The sequence below is a fragment of the Falco biarmicus genome, chromosome 4, assembly GCF_023638135.1.
Source record: "Falco biarmicus isolate bFalBia1 chromosome 4, bFalBia1.pri, whole genome shotgun sequence".
Taxonomy (NCBI): Eukaryota; Metazoa; Chordata; class Aves; order Falconiformes; family Falconidae; genus Falco; species Falco biarmicus.
Genome location: NC_079291.1, coordinates 1667939 through 1693804, shown reverse-complemented (window position 1 = coordinate 1693804; position 25866 = coordinate 1667939). Strand labels below are relative to the sequence as shown.

General features: G+C 40.6%; 1 protein-coding gene across 2 annotated transcripts in view; it reads left to right on the top strand.

Annotated features, from left to right (window-relative positions):
* Nucleotides 1-25866, top strand: part of IGF2BP3 (insulin like growth factor 2 mRNA binding protein 3) — a 114262-nt gene that overhangs the window by 10687 nt on the left and 77709 nt on the right. For both annotated transcript variants that reach the window (XM_056334165.1, XM_056334164.1), the window contains one exon: nucleotides 15013-15061. In XM_056334165.1, the coding sequence (XP_056190140.1) occupies nucleotides 15013-15061 (49 nt within the window). The remainder of the gene's footprint in view (nucleotides 1-15012; nucleotides 15062-25866) is intronic.

Sequence of the window (25866 nt, the reverse complement as noted above, 5' to 3'; positions counted from 1 at the left end):
AGTGGGTGCTGCTGCTGATCAGCGACAAGCGTTCGATAGAGGTTCGGTTATTTAAGTGGGTGGTAGGTGGAGGTGGGCAGCAGCGTAACGTGGTGCAGGGAGCTGAAAGCTGCCGTTGTGAACCAGGAGGTGCTTGGTTTGACCCTAACAGAAGTGCTGGTGTATCTCAATACTTGCGTGTTACCTGATTGTATGAACTTTGCACCTGCACAGAAAGTTTTAATGTAGGATACTTCTAATAAATGTGCAGCTTTCAAGGATGATAGGCATTTAGAACTGTCTACAAATTCAGATTCTCTTTCAATTTCAAATACATACTAAGAGACGGATAGTAAGCATGTAGTTTAACATGTGGTCTGTAGGTTTACCTTCATGAAAGAATTGGAAGATCCTAGGGTACAGCACAGGGATTTCAGTTGTTCCTAATAACCTGTGCAAAAGAAGTGAGAAATGGACAGCTCTTAAAGTCAGAGCAGAGATAAATACTACGTACTCATTGTTAAATCTTTTTTCAGATTTAACAGAGAATGCTCTTTTCAGCACTGTCGGTGCTCAGTAGCAGTGGTGTAAAATTGTTCTTATACTGCTGATACTAGTTCATTCAAAGGTGCACCAGAATGCTTGTTCTATTAAACTATTTTTCTTAAAAACAAAAACACCTGCCTCACCCCCTCCAAGAAAACAACCCCAAAGCACCAACATCCGAACACTCTAGGTTAAGTTATAGTTAGAAAGAAGGTGACCTTTCATTTACTTAAGAAATACAAAATTTTTATTCTCAATGATGGTCTGAGTGCTAATAGCAAATGGTGGGGTCCTGTTCTATTTGGTAACTTGCTTTGTGTTGCTGCCTATTTTGTTTGCATTACAGGTGTGTTGGCTTTGAGTGAGTTTTATATCTCTATTTGGAAGTTTTCATTTTTTCTGTTATGCTGGTGAGCAGAAGTTTTTATAAATAATATGATTTTTACCCTGTCTGCGCTCTTAAACAAGAAATGACTGTTGGCATGTAAATATATCCCAAGTTCTGCATCTAATACAGAACTGTAAACTGTTCCCTGAAGTTGTGGAGCGCACACCCTTTCCTTTGTACAGCTGGGCTTGGTGACAATTATTCAATTAAACTCAAATCGTGAGCTAAACTACCTTTTTCCATACGTACCATGTGCTTAGCCCGTATAAAGTTTAAGCTACCCATCACTCCTTGCAAGTAATCTCAGGAAGAGACTTAAAAGATTTATCATCATAATTTGTAGAGTCCTTTGAGCTTTTAGATTGAGTTAAAGATTTGCTTTACCTACGTGCTGAACTAGATTCAGTAAAATCACAAAATTGCATTCGCTTGCCATGGTTGGCTTTTGCTTGCCTCTGTGGCAAATAATAAGCTTATGTATGTTGCTTTTCTAACTGGCCATTTCACTCTCATCACCTGACCCCCATAGTTCACTTACTACGACTGTTACTGGTTTTGCATATGTTGGATTAAGTTCAGCATCTTGACATGAAAACGCTACTTGTGAATGCATGAACGGCAGCACAGATCCAGCACTGCACGTGTGGTTACGTCAGGCTCCCGCTGTATTGCAGTGCTGTGTTTTGTGCTGCAGCTCTTCAAAATGGCTTTTCAAATGAAAGTTTAAGCTATCTTAACTTTTTAGCTGTGGAGTGTTGGTGGAAATCACATGTGGTTCTGTATTGCAGAAAGCAGCTCTTTGACGTAGTTTTGACTTGTGTCACTGGGTGTATCATTTTGGGTGGTACACTTCAAAAAAAAAAAAAGGGGGGGGGGGGGAGGGAAGGGAAAAAAAGGCAAGGCATGGAAAAGTCTGTCCAGAACTTAGTCATGTTTCACCACGATGAAGCCCTGCAAGTTCTCAAATGAGAAATGACGCTTGAGCAGTGACTTTTCTGGCGGTGGCTGTGGTGCCTGCTCTACCTGATGAGACTTGGACCAGGAGAGCAGTGCCTGGTTTGGGGGGCTGAGCAGGTGCCCTGACCTGTTTCTTTTCCCTCTAACATCCAGATCTGTGAACTTCCCTTGCACTCTGCGGATACCATGCGTGTGGTTACAAACTATTGAAGCATGTCTCTGAGGTTTGGGGGTGGAGAGGGAGGGGGCGATTGCTTTGTTCTGAGGCTTTTGGTAGCTCTGGTTCTGGTTGTCGCTGGTAGTTGTGTCTTGTTGTGCAGTCCAGTACTAGGCACAAGGCTGATGTCAGTGTGGTTTGAAATGAGCTGAATTTTGGGGGGTTGGTGGTGGGGGAGATGAGTGAGGAAGGCATACGAACAGTAGTGTTAGCAGATGATGATCAGTAACCTCTAAAGAAGGATGATTTCTTTCTGTGGTTGAATATTTATCGTATAACATCATAGTCTTCCTGATGCTGATTTTGGTGGTGTGTTTTTTTTTTTTTTTGTGTGTGTGTAATTCGGTATTTTTAGCTTTCTCCTGCTCTTTATTTCTTTAAAATGCTCTTTTTAAATCCTCAGTTGTTGGGCACATCTATATGCAGATGGAGCAGTTGAATTTCAAAGCTTTGAAAGGCGTATTTAAACTATACTAAGCTAGCTCTGAGGTAAATGCAACTTGATCTACTAGTGGGGGCAGGTACCACCTTATTTAGGTATCTGCTAACAAATCAGTACTGTACAATTGTAAAAAAGAGATAGTATCACTGCCTTGGTGTGATAATAAGTTTGCATATCTGTATACAAACTAAATTTGAAGTAATTAACTGCTAAATAATTTATTAAACTTAGTCGAAATATTCATCATAATTCATATGAACTTTGTGCCTAATCTTGATTTAAATATCTAGCAAAATGCTGTGCCTTTGAAAAACTGCAAGTTACTAAATGGAAATAACCTCAACGTTAATGACGATTAACTCGTAGATTATGAATCAGCTGGTTAGCTGTAGCACAATATAGGCCTTTTCTCTGCTTTGAAACTGATTCAAATTTACAATTTTATTCAGTTAAATACAAAATGAACTGAAATAGTGTAAATGTTAAATGCTACCCTGTGTAAAGAGTGTGGTTTTCAGTGCAGAAATTTGTTCTCTGATCATAACAATATATTTAAATCTACAGTGACGGTGAAAAAGTCTATGCTCTCCGATCTTCATCCTCAAAACATGCACTATATTCTGTGTTTTCTGTGAAAAATAAAATGAAAAACAATGGAGTTATTTAAAAGGTGATAGTGGCCATCCTGTAATTGCTTTATATGCCACTTCTTAAAGTCATGGCAGTTTTTTAATAATATTATGAAAGCGGGGGAAATTATTTAGTATTAACTTAAAGTTTACTAATGGAAATCCACTTAGGCCTCTTATACAATTGATTTTTCAATGTAACTTGCCTTTGAAAATTTCTAAAATTAAAATGCTGCGTAACTTAGAATTTGTGAACAATTGAATTTTAGTTGTTGACTTCTCTGGTTGAACAGAATGAAATGATACTCCTAAGGCTTCCATGAAGGCCTGGTATGAAAGCTCAGGGATTGCTTTCATATGTTGTATGTACTATGTAAGGCTGTGTGCACTAATCTAAGCTGCTGTGACAAAAGCAAGTCAATTATTAAAAATGAAGTTTAATGCATATATGATTAACATTATTTCTACTAAGTAAACATAAAAAAATGGGAAAAAACCCTCTTTACACATAAACTGTGATGCTTTAACTACGCCAGTACAAAATATTTACTGAGAATATGGAGTTACTAGTGTAGATGTATTTACCCTGACCAAAATTACTGCCCTATAAAAAAGAGAAAATAAGCTTTGCAGACAATAGAAAACTTAGCATGGTTGTTATTACTTTATAAATTTAACTTTTTAAAACACGTTAATTAAAAAGTTAGATTTTGTCCAGTAACCTGTCGTTAGATCAAAACTTAATATATTAAATAGTGTGTGCAAAGTGTGTGTATTATTTAGCGCTACATCCCAGCAGAAAGACTGTGCATTCTGCGCTTCGAGGATATAAAATTTATTGAGGGGAGAATACAAGTATGCAGTTGTTCTAAATAACGTGTAGCTTTTTGCTGCAAGTACAGCTATGAAGTAATTTTATTTGGTGCTGTTCTGTCCCCACAATTTTTTGCGTAACTGAATAGGATTCCATTTTTTGGGGAGAACTCTTCAGAGAAAATTAATTAAAAGAAATGACCATAATGTCTGGAAACCATAAGCGTAATTTGTTTCTCTTTGCAAGTAATTTTAAGTATAGAAAAAGCAATAACTCTTTTTAAAATTCTGCATCTGGTTACGTTCAGCATAAAAATGACAAAGCCAAACAGCAGAGTAGTCACTTCCTATGGCTTTTGGGCTTTGACAGGGCAAGAGAAAGGAAGGAAAACTATTTGGTGGTGATAGTGCAAAACCCACACATTCTAGCAATCCTCTGGTAGAGGTGTTATACCTCATCTGCTTTAGGTCGCTTAATCAGTTTAAGACCACGTGGAATTACCATTAGTAAGGGCCAGCACTTGAGTGCTATTTCTTCTTGTTGGTATTCAATTAGTTCAACAAAGTGCACTAGTAAAATAATTACTAGAGCATCAAAGAGACAATTGGTATCTGTGCAGTGTCTTACTCAGTTATCGTGTGCATCAGTTTATACTTGGAAAAGTTTCTGTTTTTTTAAAACTTCTGTGAATAAGGCTTATTTTAATTAATTCTTTGATATGGAAGAACTTATTTTAAAGCAAAAATAATAGGAAATGTATGGTAAATTTGACATTTCTGTTGTAAAACTGGTGAAGTATTCTACTTAATCTATTCCTGTTAGTGTGGTCTAGAAGGTTTAAAAGAAGCTATTTGTCTTGCCGGTGCTCTTTAAACTTTTCTTGGTTTGTCTTGAGATTGAAGTGTGGAAAGCAGTAATGAGAAAATAGATTTGTTTGTTTAAATTAAAAAACACAACAACTTAGCCATGTGAGAGCATTGTTAGGCTTTGTTGGAACATCAGATGATGAACATAGTATATGTTTTAAATGCTCAATTATTATGTCAGTATAAAGCTGTCCTCTTGCAAAGTTGAATAATATATGTATTTATGAAAAAAAAAATGTGGAAGCTTTGTCCAGGATAGGTGCAGAGTGGGAAGCCACACGTGCATGTGCTTGTACACATACACATGCACTACATTCTTTAGGAGTGGCTCTATGTTCAAACTCTGTGCTCTTTTGAACTCTTGCTTTTAGTTTTTGCTCTTTTAAGCACTGGGACTTTATTCGTATTTTTAGATATTATATAGACAGTTGCCTAAATGAAGTAGTTTGCCCTTGTTAATATCCTTTTATATCATGGGAGACACTTGAAAAGGCCAGTAAATATGTTTGTCAGCTGAAGTTTATAGATACACTTAAAAGCAGACCAAGCAAGATTTTTCAATTTTTCTAGTTATAGCATATAAGCTTCTTGAAGTTAGATGGTGTTTTTCAGCAGCGTGAGTGTTTCAGTGTGTTTCCCCCATAGGAATCTTCATTTACTGAGATAATTTTAGGAATTGGACATTAATTTCTGCCATTTTTTGGGTAAAGTATCCTGAGAGGCAGCAAACGGGTTTTTCTTTAGAAAGTCTGTGTGTGTGGTGAATCGGTGGCAGCAGAGAAGTATGCGCTGGGATGAGTCCCTGAACTACCCTAACACCTCGCTCAGCTTAAGCTCTAAAGTAGCTTGCTCTTAGCCTGAAAGGTTTAAATCAAATATTTAATAGCAAGAAAGTGGCAAATAAGAGGTTCCCTGCTCTCTGAGCTTATGTAACAGAAGCCTTGCGATTGATTACATGCTATAAGCGTGTAGGCAGAGCAATTCTTGCTATTTTACTTCAATCATTTTGTTTCCCCTCTACCCCCCAAAACCAGAACAGAATTTGACTGGTTAATCTCGAGCACACAGTAAACTTGGTATGTTCTGCTGAGTATGAGCAGCCAGCGTTTCACTTGAGCCTGACCTGAAAGAGAACAAAATGGGTTAGGCTGCCTGTCTATAGCTGTGGCGTAAGGAATCTGGATAACGTGTCCGATGTTCTCAGCCTGTGGTTGTACAAGTTGGTCTCAGCAGCATGGTGGCTACGGATGCTGCTAACTTCATTTAGATATTTCAATCTGAGAAGGTTGAATCATTGAGCTATTGTTAAGACAAGATCTAATCTGGTGCCGTACCTCCTGTACCAAAAAAACATTGCCCAGAGTTTTACATCATATGTTATATCTGTGTCACTTATCACTTATTTCCTTTGGGTTTCTAATTGATGTGCAAACTTCTGTGGTGTAAGTAATGGTAGCAGGGAAGACATGCAAAATAAAAGCACTGTGAGGGTACATCCAGCAGCTGTTTCATGGAACAAAGTATCTTGTTGGCTTTTTTAATTATTCCAGTCTTTGCACCCTTTTTTTGCTGCAGAAATGACACTGAAGTATCCTGCACCATTTTTTTTTTTTTCTCCTCACTGGGCTCTTTAAATGGAGCTGAATTCCCTGAAAATTGAGAAGAAGGAATTTTAAAATTATCTAATCTAGTGCTCCCCGGCCCCTAACTTGGCCATGTATTGCAGGGACATCATATGCAAGTTTCAGTCTAGAGCTGCTTCTTACAGCTGATGTAGAACTTTACAGTTAGTTAGCTCATGATGGTAATATTGACTGTTTCAACTGGCAGCCCCTGTGGGCACTGGGAAAACATGTGAAGGGAGAGAAGAAGCCTTTAGCTATTTTGGTGGTTGAAGGAGAGGAGGGGTGGAGAGGAAAAAGATAAAAGATGGGCATTGTGTCCCATCATTAGGGGATTAATAGTTCATACTGGTTAGGGTCTGGAGTAGACAAGTCTTTTGCATGTTTAGAAGAACTTCTGCGTTGAAAGATGTTATTTTCAGTCTTTCAAATACCTCTGGAGTGTTTTCACTGTTATCTGCATCCCAGTTAAGTACAATTTAGTGGTCGGGTGTGAGAATAAATGGCAGGTGACCAGAGCTCTAAAATGTTTGGTCAACAAAATCGTCTCAGTAGTGTAATTGTTTGAGGAATACAGACCCCTGCTCTGAGGAGGAGAGAAGGAGAAACTGTGGCATTATAAACACGTCTCCCCCTCTAAAATGTACCCTTCCCCCAAAAAACAAGAGAAAACCCCAAACCACCAAACCCCAAAACCCCAAAATCAACCCAAACAAAAAAAAAAAGAGAAAATCTATTTCAGTTTCTCGAAAGTTTCGGTATGAGGGAAGAGGTAAGGCCTAAAATGGTAGAAGCCACAAAGGTAGATGAAAGCCCACTTTCCTAAAGGATACTGGAACTTCCCATTAAATTTAAAGCAATGTTTAATTCTTTAATTAAAAGAAAACCAGCCTTCTCTCCTTAGCAGCACCTGGAAAATGAAAGTTTTTTTTTAAAGGAGAAGTTCAACATTAATATGGTAATGGCAGAATCTTTAGAATTTTCTTTTTAAAATGTCTTTATGGACCACTCAGGGGAATTTACAAATAATGAATATAAGCTTTTAGTCTAATTAGTGATGTGAAGAATTGTTGAACTGAAATCCTGAAGTGAATGGTAATGAGCGAAAGCCTTCTCTCTGGCTGATCGACATAAACATAAGAACTACAGTCAGCCTTACGTTGGTTGATTTACCTATTTTGTATGATGTAACTCAGATGTGCCAGTATAAATCTTCTGGTTGTGCTTCCTGAGCTATCCTATCCTGCCCACAAATATCCAGTCTCTTCCAGAGTGCTGGAGTTTATTCTGCACGGAGAGTGCAGCCCTGTGCCCCGTCGTTTGGCTGGTGGCTTTGGGCAGAGGAGTTACGTGGTGTCCTGTCCCCATGGCCAGCTTTCCGATTGTTTGTCCCAGTGGAAAGTAGTTAGCAAATCTGATGTTTTGCAGGCAGTGGTAGGAAATTTGATCATCAGCACAGAGGGATCTGGGAGGTAATTAACAGCCAGATTTTCATCCTGAATGCTGGGATGATACACCTCTCCAAAGCAGCTACTTTGGTGGGCTGTATGTACCAAGATGAAAGGGGAAAAGTGTAGTTAGGAGCCAACCGTTATGTCTTGCATGAGCCTTGAGAAAAAAATCGTGTCTAAATTTCATGAAAAATCCTTATTCTGAGTGGTAGTATAGAGTGCTTTTAAATCCAGGTCTGGGATTAAATAATAAGGCAACCCAAAGAGAATACTGCTGCAGTTTGCCTGTGGCTTAGTCAAGCTTTCTCTGCTTGAACTGCTGATTTAGGTCTGAAATTGGCGCAGTAACATTTCCTCTTCAAGTATTCTGCTGTCCAGATGAGTGTTTAAAAAAAATAACCAACCAAAAAACCAACAAAAAAACCCCCCTGGTGGTGTTTGTTAACAAGTCAGTATTTGAAACCATTTTTCTTTTTCTTCTATAGGTAAGGCATTGAGATAACGTTCTGGTTCACAAGCTAATGGCTTGATTTGATCAAATACAGTAACTGTGTCATCAGTGTGCCTTGTAACATACACTATAAATTAATTCCCTTTTAACAGAAATGATAGGCAAACCTCTGTCGCTTTATTGAATCTGAGTGGGTTTTTAAGAGAAATTCAGTATACCTTCTTTTTAGGTAAGGAGTCTGACCCTTTGCTTTTGTATTTATCAGAATTACGTGTTAGGAATAAGCAAATTAAGATGTATAATTGTGTGTGTACACATACAAAATTTCATATGTATATAAAAATGGGTTAGAATGCACATTCAGTAAGCTTTTATTTCAGTGGACTTACTATTGTTTGTAAGGTGCTTCCAGGAATCAAATGTGAGCAACTTAGAGACCAAAAAGACTGTTTAAACCCATGAGGTTTATGAAGCACCGCTTACAGGACAAGCTACTGCAGTGGCTTAACCTGTACTATTACCTACATTTACTACGAAGAAAAGGAGAACCCCCCTCCCTCACCTTGTAACCAAACCCCCTGCTTCTGCTTTTTTTTTCCCCAACCACACTAACATGAATTGAGGGTTAAGGTTTTTTTTATTTCATCCTCTAAACCTGTGCCTGCCCCTCCCCCCCTTTTTTCTTTCCCACTAGAAGAGCATTAAAAACACTGATTCACTCCGTGATCAAGCATCAGCTACTTGGAGCAACCTGAGTGGGAGAAACTAATAAACTCTGTGTGTGGGGGTAGCTTTCAGGGCTGGGTTTTTCTTGCCTGTTTTTGTTTTGCTCGTTGCAGAGTAAACAGTAAGACACCTCTTCCCTTTCTCCCCTATAAATTCAGCAGATCACCAGCAGTTTTCCATTTGGCTGTAGGAGTTGCTAACTTTGTTTCTATGGCTGTTCGTGTCAGGATGACTTTTGTGGAAGTTGTTTCTTACCATATGGCATTAGCCACAGGCCTTAGCAGGTTTTTTCTTGTGTGGTGTGGGTTTTTTCTTTAATATTTCATCTCCAGCTGTCTGTTAAGTTTGTGTTGTCAGTGAAGTAAGCTTGAGAAGTGACTTTTTTTTTTTTTCTGTCTTCATGCAGGTCTTTGGAGCTCAGGGAGAGAAAGCATTGTTTCAGTGAGTGGGTTTGCAGGGGCATCACGCATAGCTGTCAGAGCTGGGGGACCGTGAACTCGGAGGCAGCACTAGGGAGTAACAGCACTTGGTGCTGGTGGGTATTGGCATACCCTTCATCTGTGCTGTAGGTGTGAGGTGCCGAGACTTTTTCCAGGTAACCTGTTTGGTGGTACCTACCTAGAGCGGATGGAATGAGTAAGCGCTTGCTCTTTCCATGTTCCTAAGAGTGGAAAAGGTAGACCATTTACTTTCCATCCCATAGGTATTGAGTTGAAACAATTGAACCGACTAACATTGTCGATGTTCACTTGATCTCCTTTCAAATGTGATTAACTCCCCGCCCCCCCATGCTTGTTTAAAAAGAGTAGGTTTGTGCTGTGCAGGTTTAAGGCATTAATGTTGTGTGTAGTTCGTATGGCAGCTGAAATAAGAGACTATTACGTGGCGTTATTGTTGGAAATGGGAATTAAAGAGCAGGAGGCAGCAGGTCTCTGGGGGGTGGGAGGATGGTGAGAGGGGTTTGGTAAGAGTATGGGTGCAACAACAGTGTGGAAGTGCGGTTGCTTTGATACTTGTGTATGTGCTTCCCTTTAAATGGTAAAATTTTGGCACGCCTATGGGATATAAAAATAGGGACTGTGAGCAAAAGCATGATACTTCATAGTTCTATGCTTTATAATTTTCTGTCGTCTCTCTTTTAACATTATTGTCCCTTAAGGGGAGGTATGGATCTTACATGATTTGCCTTTGCTAAATATCACAAAGCATACAGTGAGGTTGTATTAGTGAGTGAAGGCATATAGTGAGATTTTATTTAATGTAGGGATGCAAAAATGGACAATTTTTGAGACCTTTCTTACCCAAGAGGGTTTTGATAGGTTGAAGGGAAAAGTGAAGTATACAGGGAGGGCAGAGAGAGAAGGAAAGAGTATGTACAAAAGAAAGAATGCAGAAACTGTGGGTTTTCTTCTTCCCTCCTCCCACCACGTTTTCTCTAAGACATGTTTAGTATTGTTGCATATGTATGGAGGGTTCCTGTGGGTTGAGAGCACTGGGTGTCCCTGTGCCATGTGCTCTCTGTATTTGCGTATGAGAGATGACCCCTTCAGAGATCACTTAAGATGGCTTTTAGTAAATTATCCATCTTTATGGTACTTCCCTCTTGCTGTGTATGCGCACGCATGTAGCACAAATGTGCTGCTTTCCTTGTGAAAGGGACACAATGATGTCTTTTTGTTTTACCTGCTTTCAGTGTTGCAGAGATTAATGTCCCCCAAACACAAGACTCCATGTCTCAACACCCCAAGAATGAATATGTTGACGTAGGCGCGTGGTCGTCAGCGGTGGCGTGAGGTAACTGAATCTAGTTATCTGCGTATCACCTGGAAATACAAATTGAAATGCGTGCAATTCCTCTTAAGAAAAGTAAATTATTGCAGAGTAATTGCTAATGGACTAACCTTACACAGAAATCAGAGAAGTCTGTTTTGTTCTTGGCCAATAAGAGGTGTTAGGTGTCTTTGAAAAAGAGAAACAAGGGGGAATACCTGTTCACATGCTGTGAACTATAGGTAGCTTTCAAAAACCTTTGATACAGAGCACAAACATAATTTTCCCAGACTTTTTTTTTTTAGTTGACATGTGCTTGCAGTGCCTATTTAGAATGGAAGAAATGAAATCAGAAATCTGCTTAAACTGGAAAAAGTGTATATACAAGGCTTACATGAGTCACATTGACGAGAGATGATGGCAGTGTTTTACTAAGGATTTATTAAGACTAGGTAAGCTATATGGTAAATGAAACTATTGTAATAAAATGCCTTCATGGAATTTCAAAAGACTATTTTTTTGTCTTACACACCCAGTGTAACCGCAAGTAGTTGTAAAGTAACAAACCAAGATTATTTCAACATAAAACTATACCCTCTGTAGGTTTATGTTACCTGGGATGTGATAGCTGTAGGAGCTTTGCAAATACCATGCTTTGCTGAGGAGAAGAGTGTTATGAGGAAGATGGAAAGCACCCCGAAAGACCTGACGTCTGAGATACGGGAGAGTATTTCCAAGAAGGTGCTCCCGTGTTTTTCTCTTTCCTCACCCGTAGAGTTATGTCCCTGTGCATAAGCATGCTTTCTGAAGTCAGAACCCATCCTCACAGAAGCTGTTGCTACTCCAGTAAATTCAGTCAAACCCAGCTTTGTTCCTTACTCTTTGCTATACGTTTGCATTTGGTTTGGGAATTTTCTTGAGGAAGCTGAGAGCTGATTCTCCGTGGGTTCACGTGCATGCAGCAGAGGTGGCTGCACATCGCTGATGCCACCCTGCAGCAAAGAGCTGTACGGGGCTGCCGGCATGCGGGGAAGGGCAGGAGGAGCGAGATCTTTCTGAGCAGGAGCTGCGCAGGTTATTGCAGCGCGTGGGGGATTCTCTGTCTGCTCACAGCTAGCTCAGTGCTTGTGCTGGTCCTGGGAACACAAATATTTCGCTTATCATTTCTGTCTATTCTTTCTGTGTGGGGAGAAGGGCAGAGGGGGAAAGGGGTGACAAGCCTTGTGTATTTTTAGGCAATGTTAAGAAATTTAGCTGTTTTTTTTTAATAGGAGCTGTTAGTAACTGAAATGGAGAAGTCTCAAAGGTGCTTGTGATCTTTTATATCACACTGATTCTGTGTGATTCCTCTCTAGGCTGCACAAAGCTTTATGAAATTGTTTTTCCTGTTGCTAATTGATATAACAATGTAAAAAATTTAAATTTTCACATGCATCAATAAACACCAGTTTTCAAACTTGTGCAATGGGTGACAAGTTAAAATTACTTGCAATGCAGTCAAGCAACTGATGAAGGTGTAAATAGTTTCAAATTAAATGGTTCATATAGCTATTTTTGTATTTTTGAAGTGACCTTTCAGTTTTGTACAATAGGTGTCTCACTATTGCCATAAACGGAGGTGCACAGCGGGACTGTACCCATTTTGTACTTGGCTTGCCATTTCCTTTGGCTCTTTATGAATGTGGTAGAGGAACTGGTAATTTTAAGGTGGCACTTCTTCCTTGCTTCTCTCCCTTCCTCCTCCTCCCTTTCAGGATGTTCAAGTTATTTCTGTGCTACTGTCCTGATATGACACATTACCCAGCAACAACTAAAAACATCAGTGTCCTATCAATATTTTTCTCACATCAGAGCCAAAACACAACACTGTACTAAGAAGGAAATTAACTCTATCCCAGCTGAAACCAGGACAGCTACAAATGTTGGCTGGCAGAAGTCTTACGTGGCATCAAACTTCTCAGTTCCTCAAGTTGTGGGAAGAAAAACCCCCTCCAAACCTTGTGTTATGTCCTTTACTGAGTAAACATAGAGATCACTTTTTTGTCTCTCTCTCAGGTGTTGGGCATTAAAGGGAGAGGATACGTAGGCTTTCCTTCTGAAATTAAAAAATGTGAGGTGGCAGTTGTGGAGTCAGTTGTATATGGGCTTCTGGAAAGGACTTTCCCCCCTCTGCTTCTCACCGTGGACGTCCACAGCTCGGCGTGAGCATTTGTTGCCCAGCTTGGTGTGGAGCTGGGGGGAGACCTGCTGGTGTGCTGGCTGGGCTGTTGTGTGCTTGGATCCTTCTGCAAGTGGCACTCCTTGCTACGTGAATTTTAATTTGAATCTACAAGTGTGAGAGACTAATGGCACAGCACAGTTTGAAGCACACTGCTTAGCGTATTGGCTGCCAATTTTGTGGCTTGGGATTTTTAATACTGAATGAACATCCCCCTTTTATGTTCTACTTTAGGTCCCAACTTTCAAGTTTCAGGTTGCTGTCTGAGATTATTTTGGTATTTTGGAGCAGTGTATCACTACTTCAGGGGGATGTTTCATAGCAGTGTCGCTACCTGAGATACAATTCGAGGAAATCTGCAGACTTCAAGGAAACTCCCCCCTCCCAATTCCAGTGAAGCAGCTCCTGACTCTCTCTTTGCTTATTGGAAATGAAAGTTTAAATAGGGTTGTGTGCGGTTTCAGTTTTTGTTCTCCCTTCCTTGCCTATTTACGTGAGCGAATGCTGAAATCTGCTCTTACTTGTTTGAGAGGGAGTGAAAACAGCTGAGAAATGCTGCATAACAGAGCCCTGTTCGGCTTTTCTGGAGGGGGGGAGCTTGTCCCTTGATCTCATGGTCGCCATAGAGTTGGGTGTGACAGACATCTCCATGTGAGGAGAAGTTTGGGAAAGGTGGCTTTGTGCTGTGAGCTCCAGCTGTGCCCTGGACAAAGCCTGTGGAGAGAAGAGCATTTCCAGGGATGTAAAACACTCACTGCAGACCTGTGTGGATGGGGGGTTGGGGGTATTAGGGAGAGGAGCGTATTTTAAAAGTATCTGAGGGGGGAAATTAAAGCTTTTGATTTTATTGCTAGACGGGAACATCTCTAAAACTTGTTTTGTTGCAAGATTTTTGTTGGTCTCTATAATTTTAACAAACTTTTGTTAAGAAGTTCTTAAAAGGTGAAGCGTTTTTCTGAGAGGTCAGTATCGAGCAATTAAAACACTACACAAAACCGGAGTGTTTGAACACAAGACACTTAGTCTAGCTGCAGTGGTGAACCAAAATGTAGTTGAGACCTTTTAGGCTGGACCGCTCTGCGTGCTGTCCCCTCTCCCTTCCCCAGATCTTCTCAGGCTAGCCAGGCTGACCCAGCCAGCACACCCTACCTGAGCCCAGCTGAAACTGTGTTAATCTACACATTCTTGTAAATCCCAAGGGTTTTGTGGCATCTCTGGCATTTATTTGTTCTCTCACTTTGGGGGAAGGGAGGAGACAAAGGACTTGGCTGTGAAGGCAGCCAGCACACTAACAGGCTTTGCAGTAGCACTTCAAAGTGAACGTTTTGTTTACTAGATAAGTGAAAACCGATGTAAATTTGGGGTGAAAATGCAATGAATTTACTCATTCTTACCCCCTCCTCCCGATCAGGGATGGAGAACATCAGCCCAGTCTGTTATTAGGCTAATGAAAAGCTTAGTATCAAAGCAAATGTATTAATTCAAATTTAGATATTTTTTTTTTTTCCTCCAGGGGATGTAGAATCCTGAAGTATCATCTTGGTGAATTAAAAAAAAAAAAAATAAAATTAAATTGTGTGGAGGGGAACCCAGTACAAATACACGGGATTATCACACCCATTTATAGTGGAGAGAATTAGATACTGAAGGCCTTAAAGCTGAAATAGAAATAGTCTTCAAGAAAAGTGGAGACTTCATGAAATGTAACAGCTGTCAAATGTGTAACAAGTATTTCTGTAACAGCTCTTTGGACTTGAAATGGTTTTGACCTGACATTCCCCCCCAGCGATCTGTTGGGATTTTTTTGAATTATGTATTTGGTTTTGCCCCTCTTAGTACGACAGATGCTTAAATGTATGACGCTGCTATGTATGGTCTATCTTGCAATAATGTTTTCTTTCTGTTTTTTTTTTTTAACTATTTTCTTTATCTGCAGGAGTCGGAAGCTTCAGATCAGAAATATCCCGCCTCACTTGCAGTGGGAGGTAGGAAGTTACTTTAAAAATTGGTATCTGTGCTTAAAACTGTATTTCTGTTTCTCTCTTTATCCACAAGACTCTTTTCCCCTTCCCCCACCTTTCACTTGCTTTGCGCAGACACCACCCATTCTGTTCTGGGGAAAAATCCTTTGGAAGAGGGAACAATAGAGCCTTCTAAGCAATTCAGATAACTGCCTTCATTTCTGCTCTCAGAGTTAACCATAAAAAATGTTGAAATGGATTCCTTGGTGAATGCTGACTTCCTGATGCAGTCACTCTCTTCGACTGAAAGCGTGTCCATTTTGGACCTTGCTGGTGTCTGGTGTATGAGTTTGGTAAACTTAATACAAGTTTGTATTTAAATGCTTGGCCAAGACCTTCACAAAAGCAGAAATTTAACGCTGATCCTCCTTCTTTGATATTGTCTTGGTTGTTTGTTTTTCCTTGCTCCTCTGTAGTGGTGGCATTATGGCAAATTGCTCATGCTATTACAATTATTGGCTCTCACTTTTATATTGTATACTTGCTGTTTACACTCCACAAATAGTGTTTTAATTTTTGCAGTAGATGGGCTACTGTGAGAATGGATCTGTTTTCTGTATTGTTTTTCTACTTTGTATGTGTTTAAAATGTTGTCTTTGCATTTTACTAGTAGTAATTCATCCTATTGCCTGGGGGAGATTAAAGGGTAGAGGGTTTGAGAGGATAAAGCTCAGGTTTGGGTAGCGTTGTTCTCTGAGCAGGTTTGGTCTGCTGCCTTCATCTGACTTTCCATCTGCAGCTACTTCTTTGTTTGCACGGCCCGATTGCTTCCTAGCTTTGGAGAAGAGCGGAGGCATTGCTCTGTCCAACCTCGGCTGTCAACCGCAGGGCTTCTGTAAGACATCAGCACACACCACCCCTCATGGCTTCGGTCTGTCCTTGTGTCTCTGCACTCCGTATAAGCATTTTCTCCGCACTTCCCAAACCTTGTGCTCCCCTCAGTTGAACTGTATCCATCTGATACCCTTTATTTCAAATTCGGAACTGCTTTTTTGTCAAGCTTTTGGGAAGAGTAGTAGTAGAAATGGTTGAGGGTGGGTGACCGATTTGAGGATTAACTTATTTTTTGGTACAAAATGCCTCTGAGGATTTTGTGTAGGAATAGTGAATATCAGATCAGAGGCACATGATTCGGTAAGATGTAAATAAACATGGGTGTGAGCACTGTTGAGCGGAGTACACCAAAATTTTTACCTGCTCATCCCTCCTTACCTGTAACATACAAGCATTAATAGCTACATACATGTATCTGCATCTGCTTCCTGATTTTTTGTTGCTGCAGTTTGTGGTGACATCTGGTCTCAGACAGATGTTCCCTCTGGCCCATGTTTTTAAAACACTGGTGTCTTAATGTTGCCAAGGAAGAGTTAAAATTGTCCCTGTTAACATAATCTCAGCCTTGCCTAGATGTCCTGAAGCTGCTTGTACAGACCTGAACCTTTGGTCACAGAATTTGGAGGCCCCAAAATAACTTCTGCAATACTTTTGTATTCTCTTGTGATATCAGGGCTGCTTGCAGAGTATGGTTTGTCCACAAACTTCCTAAAGTTTTTCTTTGTAAGTGCGGGTGGTCTGTCACTTCTGCACTGCGCAGGTAAGTTTTGTATGCTCTCAAAAGAATGCTAATGACAAAAACCAGCAACTGATGATTAAATTAATGGGGGAATTTGTCTTTTGTCAGGCTTACCTTGGGATCTGGTATCTTTTGTTGCTGTTGTTGACGCTAAAAGACCTTGCAGAAGCTTCCTTTGAGCTATTAAGAAAGTTTTGGATGATTCTTCTTTAAAACATGTCTTTCTTGCAACCAGTTGCTCGGTAGGGAGAGTTAAGGTTTGCGCATACAGGGAAGGATTTATATTGAAGCAGTGTTCTTGCATAATGTTTTCTGAGGGGGTGGTATGTGTGTATGGCAGCTGGAGCATTTTTACTTAAATTGTTTCTTATAGTCCCTCTGTGCCAATCTGTGTGCCTCATCACTACTTTGTTAATTGCTTGAATCAAGACTGACTACTTCTAATGGGTGTGAAATCCTTAAAACCAAACCAAAAACTACTGGTAAAAGCGGTCTGTAGGTTAGTTCAGTGTATCAGCCCTTGTGTATATTTGATACTGAAATACAAAACACACTTAGTACTCTATGACACCTTTTTTTACAGTGACATGAGGATACGTGAAAAGAACAGAAGATTAGTGTTCTTCTGAAATTTCCCCCCCCCAGTATAAGCATTATTAGGAAAGTTACCTTGTCATTCTTTGCAAAAGTGTTTTCTTAAGCTCTGTTGAAATAATTGTTGTGTTTTAATTTTGTTCTTTATAGAAAACAAGAATTTTATACAGCCTACGGGCATGCCCATGACAGTTTGTGTGTGTGCCTCTAGTTCAGTGCTTTGAAGCTGTTCTTGTTGCTGGTGTCACGCAGTGGTACCTGTAATCTTGGGCCATGTGGGACTGGGACTTAGCAAGTGTCTCTGTGAACATCCATACCCAACAGAGATGGTCTCTGGCTTATAACAAATTGCCCACGAAACCCCTTTATTATAAGGAAGGCATCCATAATATTCTCAAATGCAGCTCGTAGGGTTTGGGGAAAGCAGGTCTGGAAAGAGCGGTAGGGATGCTGATCCCACAGTAATGTAGCTGAAGTGTTTGTGTGTGAAGCCTAACAGAGTTTGGTAGTAGCTCCTACTCTGGAGCACCCCAGAGTATAGTATTACCTCCTGGTTTTCAAAACCAGAAAAACATTCGGGGAATAAATTGAAGTTTAATCTGAATTGAGAACGTTTTGCAATACGTCAGCTGAGGAAGGTGCACCACTGGTGATACATGTGCTTTGCTCTCCATGCAGATGGGAGCTGGCTCTTAAGATTCATGAAATGCCGGAGTAAATGAGTTTCCTGTGAAAACCCTGAAACTGTTTCATTGGTGTACCCTCTTATCTTTCTAAGTGGCATATCTGCCTGTTTGGTAAAGTCCTAGTGCCTTTAGTAACATGGAAAAGAGAATACATTGAACTTCAGTGTTAAGGAAACCCTTGGAAGATGCATGTGAGGTAGGACACTTGACCCATAGTTATTCCATCTAGATTGGGAATTAAACAGTGGGTGTAAATGGGCACAGCGTAACAAGCATTTATTAATAAGACTTTGCGTAAACCAAGTACACAAACTCAGGTTTACTATTTCCTTTTCTGTCTGCCTTTTTGGAGAAAAATGTTCCAATTAGATTTCTCCTTCACATAGGTTGAAGCTACTGAACCAAAATACTGACTTTTACAACCTGCCATAGCAATTGGACTTGTAATTGCGTCCTTTGGGTAATCTTAGAGTTCTCTGTGTACTTATCAGATCATAATGGTATAAGTAAAAAAGGGAAGATAACCCTTTTAGACCACATTCAGGGCTAAGCGGTAGCAAAGAGGCAGATAATGACCTGCTATAATCTGCTGAGTTATTGAAACAAATATTGAAACAAAACCACAAGGTTGCTATCCTGAAGAGCTGACTCTTAAAAGTGCAGCTGTAAAAGATAAAATTCAAAATTCTAATGTATTCCAAGGCATTCAAGGTTAAGTTTGTACAAAACTTGCTTGCTAATTAATTTTAACTTCACAAGAACGTTTTTGGCAAGGTTCTGCAGGTTTCTGTACCTGTGGGTTGGGTACTCTTAGACTTCTTGCCCAATTAGGAGGAACTGGAGGTGGAGGGAAGGCAGCATCTGAACTAAGAAAATTTACGACTTGCCTCAGACTGAAACTGGAGTCTGGACCAGTAGGGGTTTATCCAGGATAATGTTCTCTAACTCATCCACGAGGTAATTTTGGATTTTCTCCCTTCCCTCACTGGACTGTCTGGGTTTGAGGACTCTGGATGAGTGCCCGAGTTCCATAAAAGCATCATCACTTCTGGAATGCATCTTCAGTTTATTCTGCTCGCACATAAATTGCATATAGATGTTATTATATCAATTCAGTAATATGAAGGACATGTGCATGATCAGATTTTATTTTAGAGTTCTTCTGAGAAGGAGCTGTTATGTGAAATGTCACCCTTTTTTTTCTTTCTTTTTTTTTAAACATTTGAAAACTAAAAACATTTTAAAACTAGCTTCCTCAGTGTAGAAGATGCTTCAAGATACTTTCTTTCCAAACATTTTTTCCATGTTTAGTGAATAAAGCACTAGAGAACAGACTTTCAGGACACAGATGGTGCCAGAAACAGCACTTGCTGGCTCAGCAGAAAGGTAGCTGTTGAAGAGTTCCTACTTATCTTCTGTGGGCTTATTTCCTTATCGGTTTGTATGGAGCAGATAAACAGATAGAGTGTTGATGAACTTTGTAACAGAAAAGGTAGACTAAAAGCCTAGCCTGTGGAGTGTGAACCTGTTGAGTGAGCAGAGAAGCAAGAAAAACGTTGTGAATGTGTGTGACTTGAAAGCTGCTTTTGAGGACAGAAATGCGTGGGAAGGGAGGTCTGATTTAGCTCTTCCAAAGGCAAAAGGATGTTACTAAACTAGGGTTGCTTTTCCTTGCCTTTTCATGGAAATGAAAACCAAAGTCTCATAGTTACGCTGAGACCTCAGATGTTTTAGGTTCTCGAAGCACAAGTAGTAATGGAAAAGGATTTCTGGATCGGTTGCAATGTGAGTACAGGTTCTGCACTGAAACTTCTGTCAATGCAAGAAAGGTTTGAACCATCTCTACCCATCTGCATATTTTGTAAAACAACTTTCAGTCTCTTTAAAAGAATTGAGACTGATTCTCATTGTGGGTAAATATTAGTAAATCTTACTGTGCACATAACTGTTTTGAGGATCTGTAGTAGCTTGTGTTGTGTCTTTGATTAAAACGGGCAGGTTGCCTGGGGTGGTTTTTTGTTTATTTGTTGTGTGTGTTTTTCCGAACTAGAGGTGCAGTGTAAAAGCCAGTCATGCTGAGTGGTACCTGTTTATGATGCAGCTTATTCTAGAATACCAAGGATATGAAGAGGACAGGTGGGGAGCTTGTGCGTTTTAAGAAAGGAGAAGAAAAACATGACACAATTGCAATTAGGAATAAATTAGGATTATACTAAGCAGATACTTCTTAGAAAGCAAGATGTAAAAGGGAGATCCAGGACTGAGCTGAGCTACAGTGAAAAGGATTCTAGGAGAAAGATGAATCAACGGTAAAGAGGTTTAAAATGTATTGAAATATGATCTTTCACCTCAAGCCTCCTCCAAGAATCCTAGCTTACTGTAATGCCATAAAAATAACGTATAGCTGTAAAAATGCTAGCAGAATGCTAAGCATGCACAAATTATCTGCTGCCTGCTAGGTGTTGGAATATCTGGTAGGGATCTTTGTTTTCTGTTGCCTTCTCAATGTGCCACATCAAGCCCTAAGCTGTACTTTTCACTAATTATTACTAGTCCTACTTGGCAGGAGAATGGAGAACATGTTAGTCTGTTCTCTGCAGCAGTCTTTTATGTATTTGAAGACCCATGACCTTTAGGGAGGGTTAAGGAGAGAGTTTTAAGTTCCTCTCAAGACTCTTATTTCTAGGAAATTAGTTGTTCTTAAGTCTCACCTGGGAATGTCCCATGAGGCTTCTCCAGACTAGTTTCTGTAGCTTAAGGTCCCTTTGAGCTCTTGTTACGTCCTCTGATATGTTTGCCCTCCATTTCAGCCTTGTGCTGTCTTCAAATTTAATAAACACAAAGGTGATGCAATGCTAGATGTGGTGGTCCCTGCAAACCCTATGAAATAAAGCTCTTTAGTTTGACAGTAGGTTGGTAATTACTGTTACCTGGCAGAGATAGCAAGGTCAACTTCTCACTTGCTGTTGTAGTATTGGTTGTAGTTACCTTATGAATCAGTTGTAGGGATGTTGTTGTTTAACCCCAGCCAGCAACTAAGTACCACACAGCTGCTCACTTGCTCCTCTCGCTGGTGGGATGGGGAGGAGAACTGGAAAAAGGTGAAACCAGTGAGTTGAGGTAAGAACAGTTTAATAATTGAAATAAAGTAAAACATAATAGTAGTAATGAAAAGGAAGATAAAAAGAGAGGACTAAAACCCAAGATAAACAAGTGATGCACAATACAGCTCTCACCACCTGCTGACCAGTGCCCAGCCAGTCCCTGATCAGCAATTGGCACCTCCCGGCCAGCTCCCCCCTGTTTATATACTGACCGTAACGTTCTATGGTATGGAATATCCCTTTGGCTAGTTTGGATCAGCTGTCCTGGCTGTGCTCCCCCCCAGCTGCTTGTGCACCTGCTCACTGGCAGAGCATGGGAAACTGAAAAGTCCTTGACTTGTTGCTAAGTAATGCTTACATCAGTGTGTTATCAATATTATTCTCATACTAAATCCAAAACACAGCACTGTACCAGCTCCGAAGAAGAAAATTAACTTTCTCACAGCTTAAACCAGGAGGACAGTGTCAGAAGCCTTCTGAAGAGAGATTCCCACACATGCATAGACTGTTAATTCTGTTGCAATGAGAAATGGAGAGATTTATCAAGAATTATGCACAGCAAACAAAGGTTGAATGTTGAGTACCTGCTGCTTTTGATTTCTAACTATGGGATAGAGGGTAGAGCAGCTGCCGGGGCAATGCAGATGCATCCACTTAAGATGACCTACTGGCTTATGTTGTGATTTATAGGGGGTGATATTTACAGGTATATATGTGGTAATAAACACCTTTTGCAGGTGTTTAAAATACAGGGTGTGGGAGTAAAGGTCCTTGGATAAACATGCAATAAGCATATTTCTCACTTGGAATGATTTACTCATATGAGTGTTAGCTACAGCAGTGCTGATAAGCATCTTCAGGTTGTTATAAACAAGGGGGAAAATCTAACGGGGTAAGTAATTTTATTTGAGAGTTATACTACAGCATTTTTTTTACTTTAAATTGGGATCTTGTTAAAAGTAGTTGATAGTGATGCTTTTATCAATTTTTTGATTAATGATTATTTTTTAAAAATATCAAAAAATAAAAAATGTTGATAAAAATGTAAGAGTTAATATCCAGATGTCCCTGCTGAAGATACTGTGCTTTTATTATAGTTGTAGGCTTAGAAAAGTAACATTGCGTTAGTGAACACAGCTTTTTTTCTTTAGGAAGCTTGTATTGCAGTAGGTTGAGTAGGGAATAGAGATGTTGGCGGTGAGGTCAGAGCTCTGTTGTGGTAAGCACATAAAGGGTATGGAAGGTGGTCTTCCAACCACGAGAACTAGACATAATGTCAGTACTCTTGTTTCAGAGAAATCGGAAGACTTACCAGGTCAGAGCTGGCTTGACTGACGCAGTTCAGGGGTGTGAAAGTTGCTGCTCCTCTTGTTCTTTCAACTTACCACCTTGGCCACCTGGAGGAAGTGGAAGGTTTTGGGCTTGTGCTGCAGGGAAGGTGTTGCTCAGGAAAGGTGGTGTTGGGTGGTGGTTCTTTGGCTCGTATGGCAGAGGCAGGAAGGTTGGCTGAGCAATGTTTGAAAAAGGTGCTAAAGTGCCACAGCTTTTTGTCTGGAATACGAAGCAAGCTGGAATAACTGCTGGCTTTTCTGAACGTGCTGAGTAGTAGGTTGCAGTGACTTCAGGGCACGGTTTGCGAGCTGTTGGCTAATCCTCCTGTGGAGGGGGCAGGATGAGGAGTGGAGGGAAGCATCCACTCGGACCCGAGACTTTTAATATGTTGTCTCATCTGAGGCACACAGCTTTGATTCAGTGAGTTGTCTAGATCTCTGTGTTGGAGTATGGACTGCTTTTGGCTGTGATGGGCTCTAATGCCGACGTATAGAAACCCAGTGAGTTTTAAGTGTTAAACGTGGCCGTTCCAACTAAGACATACAGAACCTTTCTGTCTTTGGAGACTGTCTTTATGGGCCTATATCTTATTTTCCTTCAATATTCAGTGGGAGAAATAACTAAGTGAAGGGTTAAAAAAAATGAAAAGATTCGGTGCAACTATCTGATCAGTACAAATGTTTGCTCCAAACTTTTGCCCTCATCCAAATTTGTTCCGTTGTCCTGTGACTGAGATTAGAAAAAAATCTGGGTTTATATCTAGGTTTTGATCTTGTAGGATAGAGGAAGGCACAATCTGTGATCCCTTAACATTTTCAGAAATGTTCTAATACTTAAACCAGCTGTTAGTGTGCAAGAAATTTGGTATTGTCACCATGAGGTTGTATGGCACTGTTAGAACGTGTTGCTCACCAGCCTAGAATAGTATGGGTTGTTGACCCTGTCGCTAACAATGACACCAAAACTTGTGAAATCTTACAAGACACACAAAGCTTGCTTGGTTCAAAACACTTTTTTGGGAACCAGCCACCAAATCTCTTTATTTGCAGTTCTAGAAAGGTGTCTGAAGACCTTTTTCCAAGCACTCAGTTGCCAAAGTCTGGCACCCCTCAGCTATAATTTTTACTTAAGGAGTCATTTTAATCATGGTGCAACCTCTTTATCCAGTGTTGTGATGTGCCCTTTCACAGAATTACAAAACCATTCAGGTTGGAAGGGGTCTCAAGAGGTCTATAGTCTAGCTTTCTGCTCAAAGCAAGGTCTCTTGAATTCAAACCACATTGTTTAGGGTTTTGTCTAGTCTTGGAAACCTCTAGGAATGTGGTTTGTGCAGCCTCTCCAGGTGACTGGTTCTAAGGATTAATTATTCTGTTAGTGAGAATTGTTTTGCTTACACCTGGTGAGGACATCTGTTGTATCAATTTAAGCTGCTTGTCTCCTGTTTTCCCACCCTGCACCTCAGGGAAGAGCCTGGCTCTGTCTTCTCAATGACCTCTGGGACAGGCTGCTGCTATGTCTCCCTCAAAGCTGTCTGTTCTTGGGCTCAACATGGCCAGCTCCCTCAGCCCCTTCTCACTGGAGAGAGAGGTACTTCAGCCCTCAACCATCTTGGTGGCCCTTCACTGAACTCATTCCAGGTTCTCGATGTCTGTCTTGTACTGGAGCTCCCAGAACTGGATGCAGTATCTCCATGTGATTGTTTATCCTCTTCTACTCAGCACTCATTAACTTTCCTCCATCCACTGCTTGTGCTCCTGTTAATGCAGCTCAGGTTGCTGTTGACCTTTGCTGGGTCATGTTCATGTTCAACTTGCTGTCCATGCATGTTTTTTTTCAGCAGAGCCGCTCTCCAACCAGGCGGTCCTTAGGCTGTACCGGTGTGCAGGGAATTATTCCTTCCCTGGTACAGGACTATTTGTGCTTGTTAAAATTCCTCAGGTTGCTGTCGGCCAGTTCCTCTACCCTGCCTAGGTCTCTGTGGGTGGCAGCCCTGCCCTCTGGCATGTTGGCGGATGCCCTCAGGTGGGTCTCATCCTCAGACTGGAGGAGGGTGTGCTGCAACACCTCCTCCAGGTCACTGACAACACAGTCAAGCAGGACAGGCCCTAGGACAAAGCACTTGTCACTGGCCTCCAGGTGTAAAGTGTGGCCAGGTAGAGTACTGTCCTCTGAGCCCAGCTGTTATTCATTACAGCATTATTACTGGAAAGTAAACTGGATGTGGAATCTTTGGAAGTCTGTCGCCTGCACGTGTGGGAGGGGAGCCGCGTCTGGGAATGGTATTGTATCTCTGCAGGTAGAACTTAGGCTGCATGCCAGTGTGGCTGAACTTACTCAAAGCACAATGATAGATTAACCCATTGTTCAAACCACCAGCCCTGAAGTGAAATACGGAGCACCAACACGCTGCTGCTTTCTTCGTTTCACATGTAATTGCACGATCTTGTTCCTCACTGATAGTCTAAATAAAAACCCCACTGCCAAGGGACTGCTTGGTGAAAACTGCGGCTTCTGAAAACTTTTCATTTTGAATGTAACCTCAGTTTAGGAAGTAATAGAAATCGCAAAGTATGTTTTTGACCTATGAAAGATTTTTTTTTTTCATTAAAAAAAGGTACTCTTATCCCTGCCAAAGCTATTGGTGTAGCTTTTGAGTGTCTTTTGCATGTAAATTTAGTCTCGCCTCATTAATTATTCATGCTGCCTGATATCTTAAGTCTTTCTCACTTTAGTTTTTCTTTATGAAATGAGTAGTTCTTACTGGTGTTGGGCCTTCTGTGGAAGTGCCAGCTTTAGATGCTGGGAGTGCAGCCCAAAATTCCTGCTGAAATTAGATGTCAGTACCTTTTTTGTTGTCATGTATGAAGTTGTAAAGCTCCAGGCTTTTATAAACAGCCCTTCACATGTTATAAAAGTAATGTGGATAAGAAACTAGTTACTTTAGTCCTGTTCTTGGAGAAGTTCTGAACTAATTTCAGTCACCAGCCTTGAAAGGTGTCACTAGCAGAGATTTGCCTCTTCAGATTTACCAGTTGTATTGGAGAAGAATTGAAGGAAAAGCATAAATGAGTTGTTCCTCAGGCAATAATAGGAGAGATGTTATGAGCTTTTGTTCATGGTAGGCAAAGGAATAGAAAAATGTTAACTTGAAGTGGTCTTAATGATTCTTTTCTCAATCCGCTTAGTTTATGCATAAAGAACGTAAAACCAGCAGCACTGGGTTGGGAGAAAGGTGTATGTGTGGTCCAGTGCCTTGGGAGGAGTACAGGAGTGAGGGCAAGGATGTAGTGACAGCGCACCAGAACAGTCTCCCGGCTTGCAGCATTTCGCAGCCCTGTAACCTACTGACACAGAAATGGTGCTTTTGTACTTGAGAAATTAATCCAGAGTTTCTGTGAACATGCTGAACAAACCAGTGTAAAACTCCTAGCATCCACAATACACTGCTGTGAAGAGGTGTGCTATTTTAGGGCATGTTGC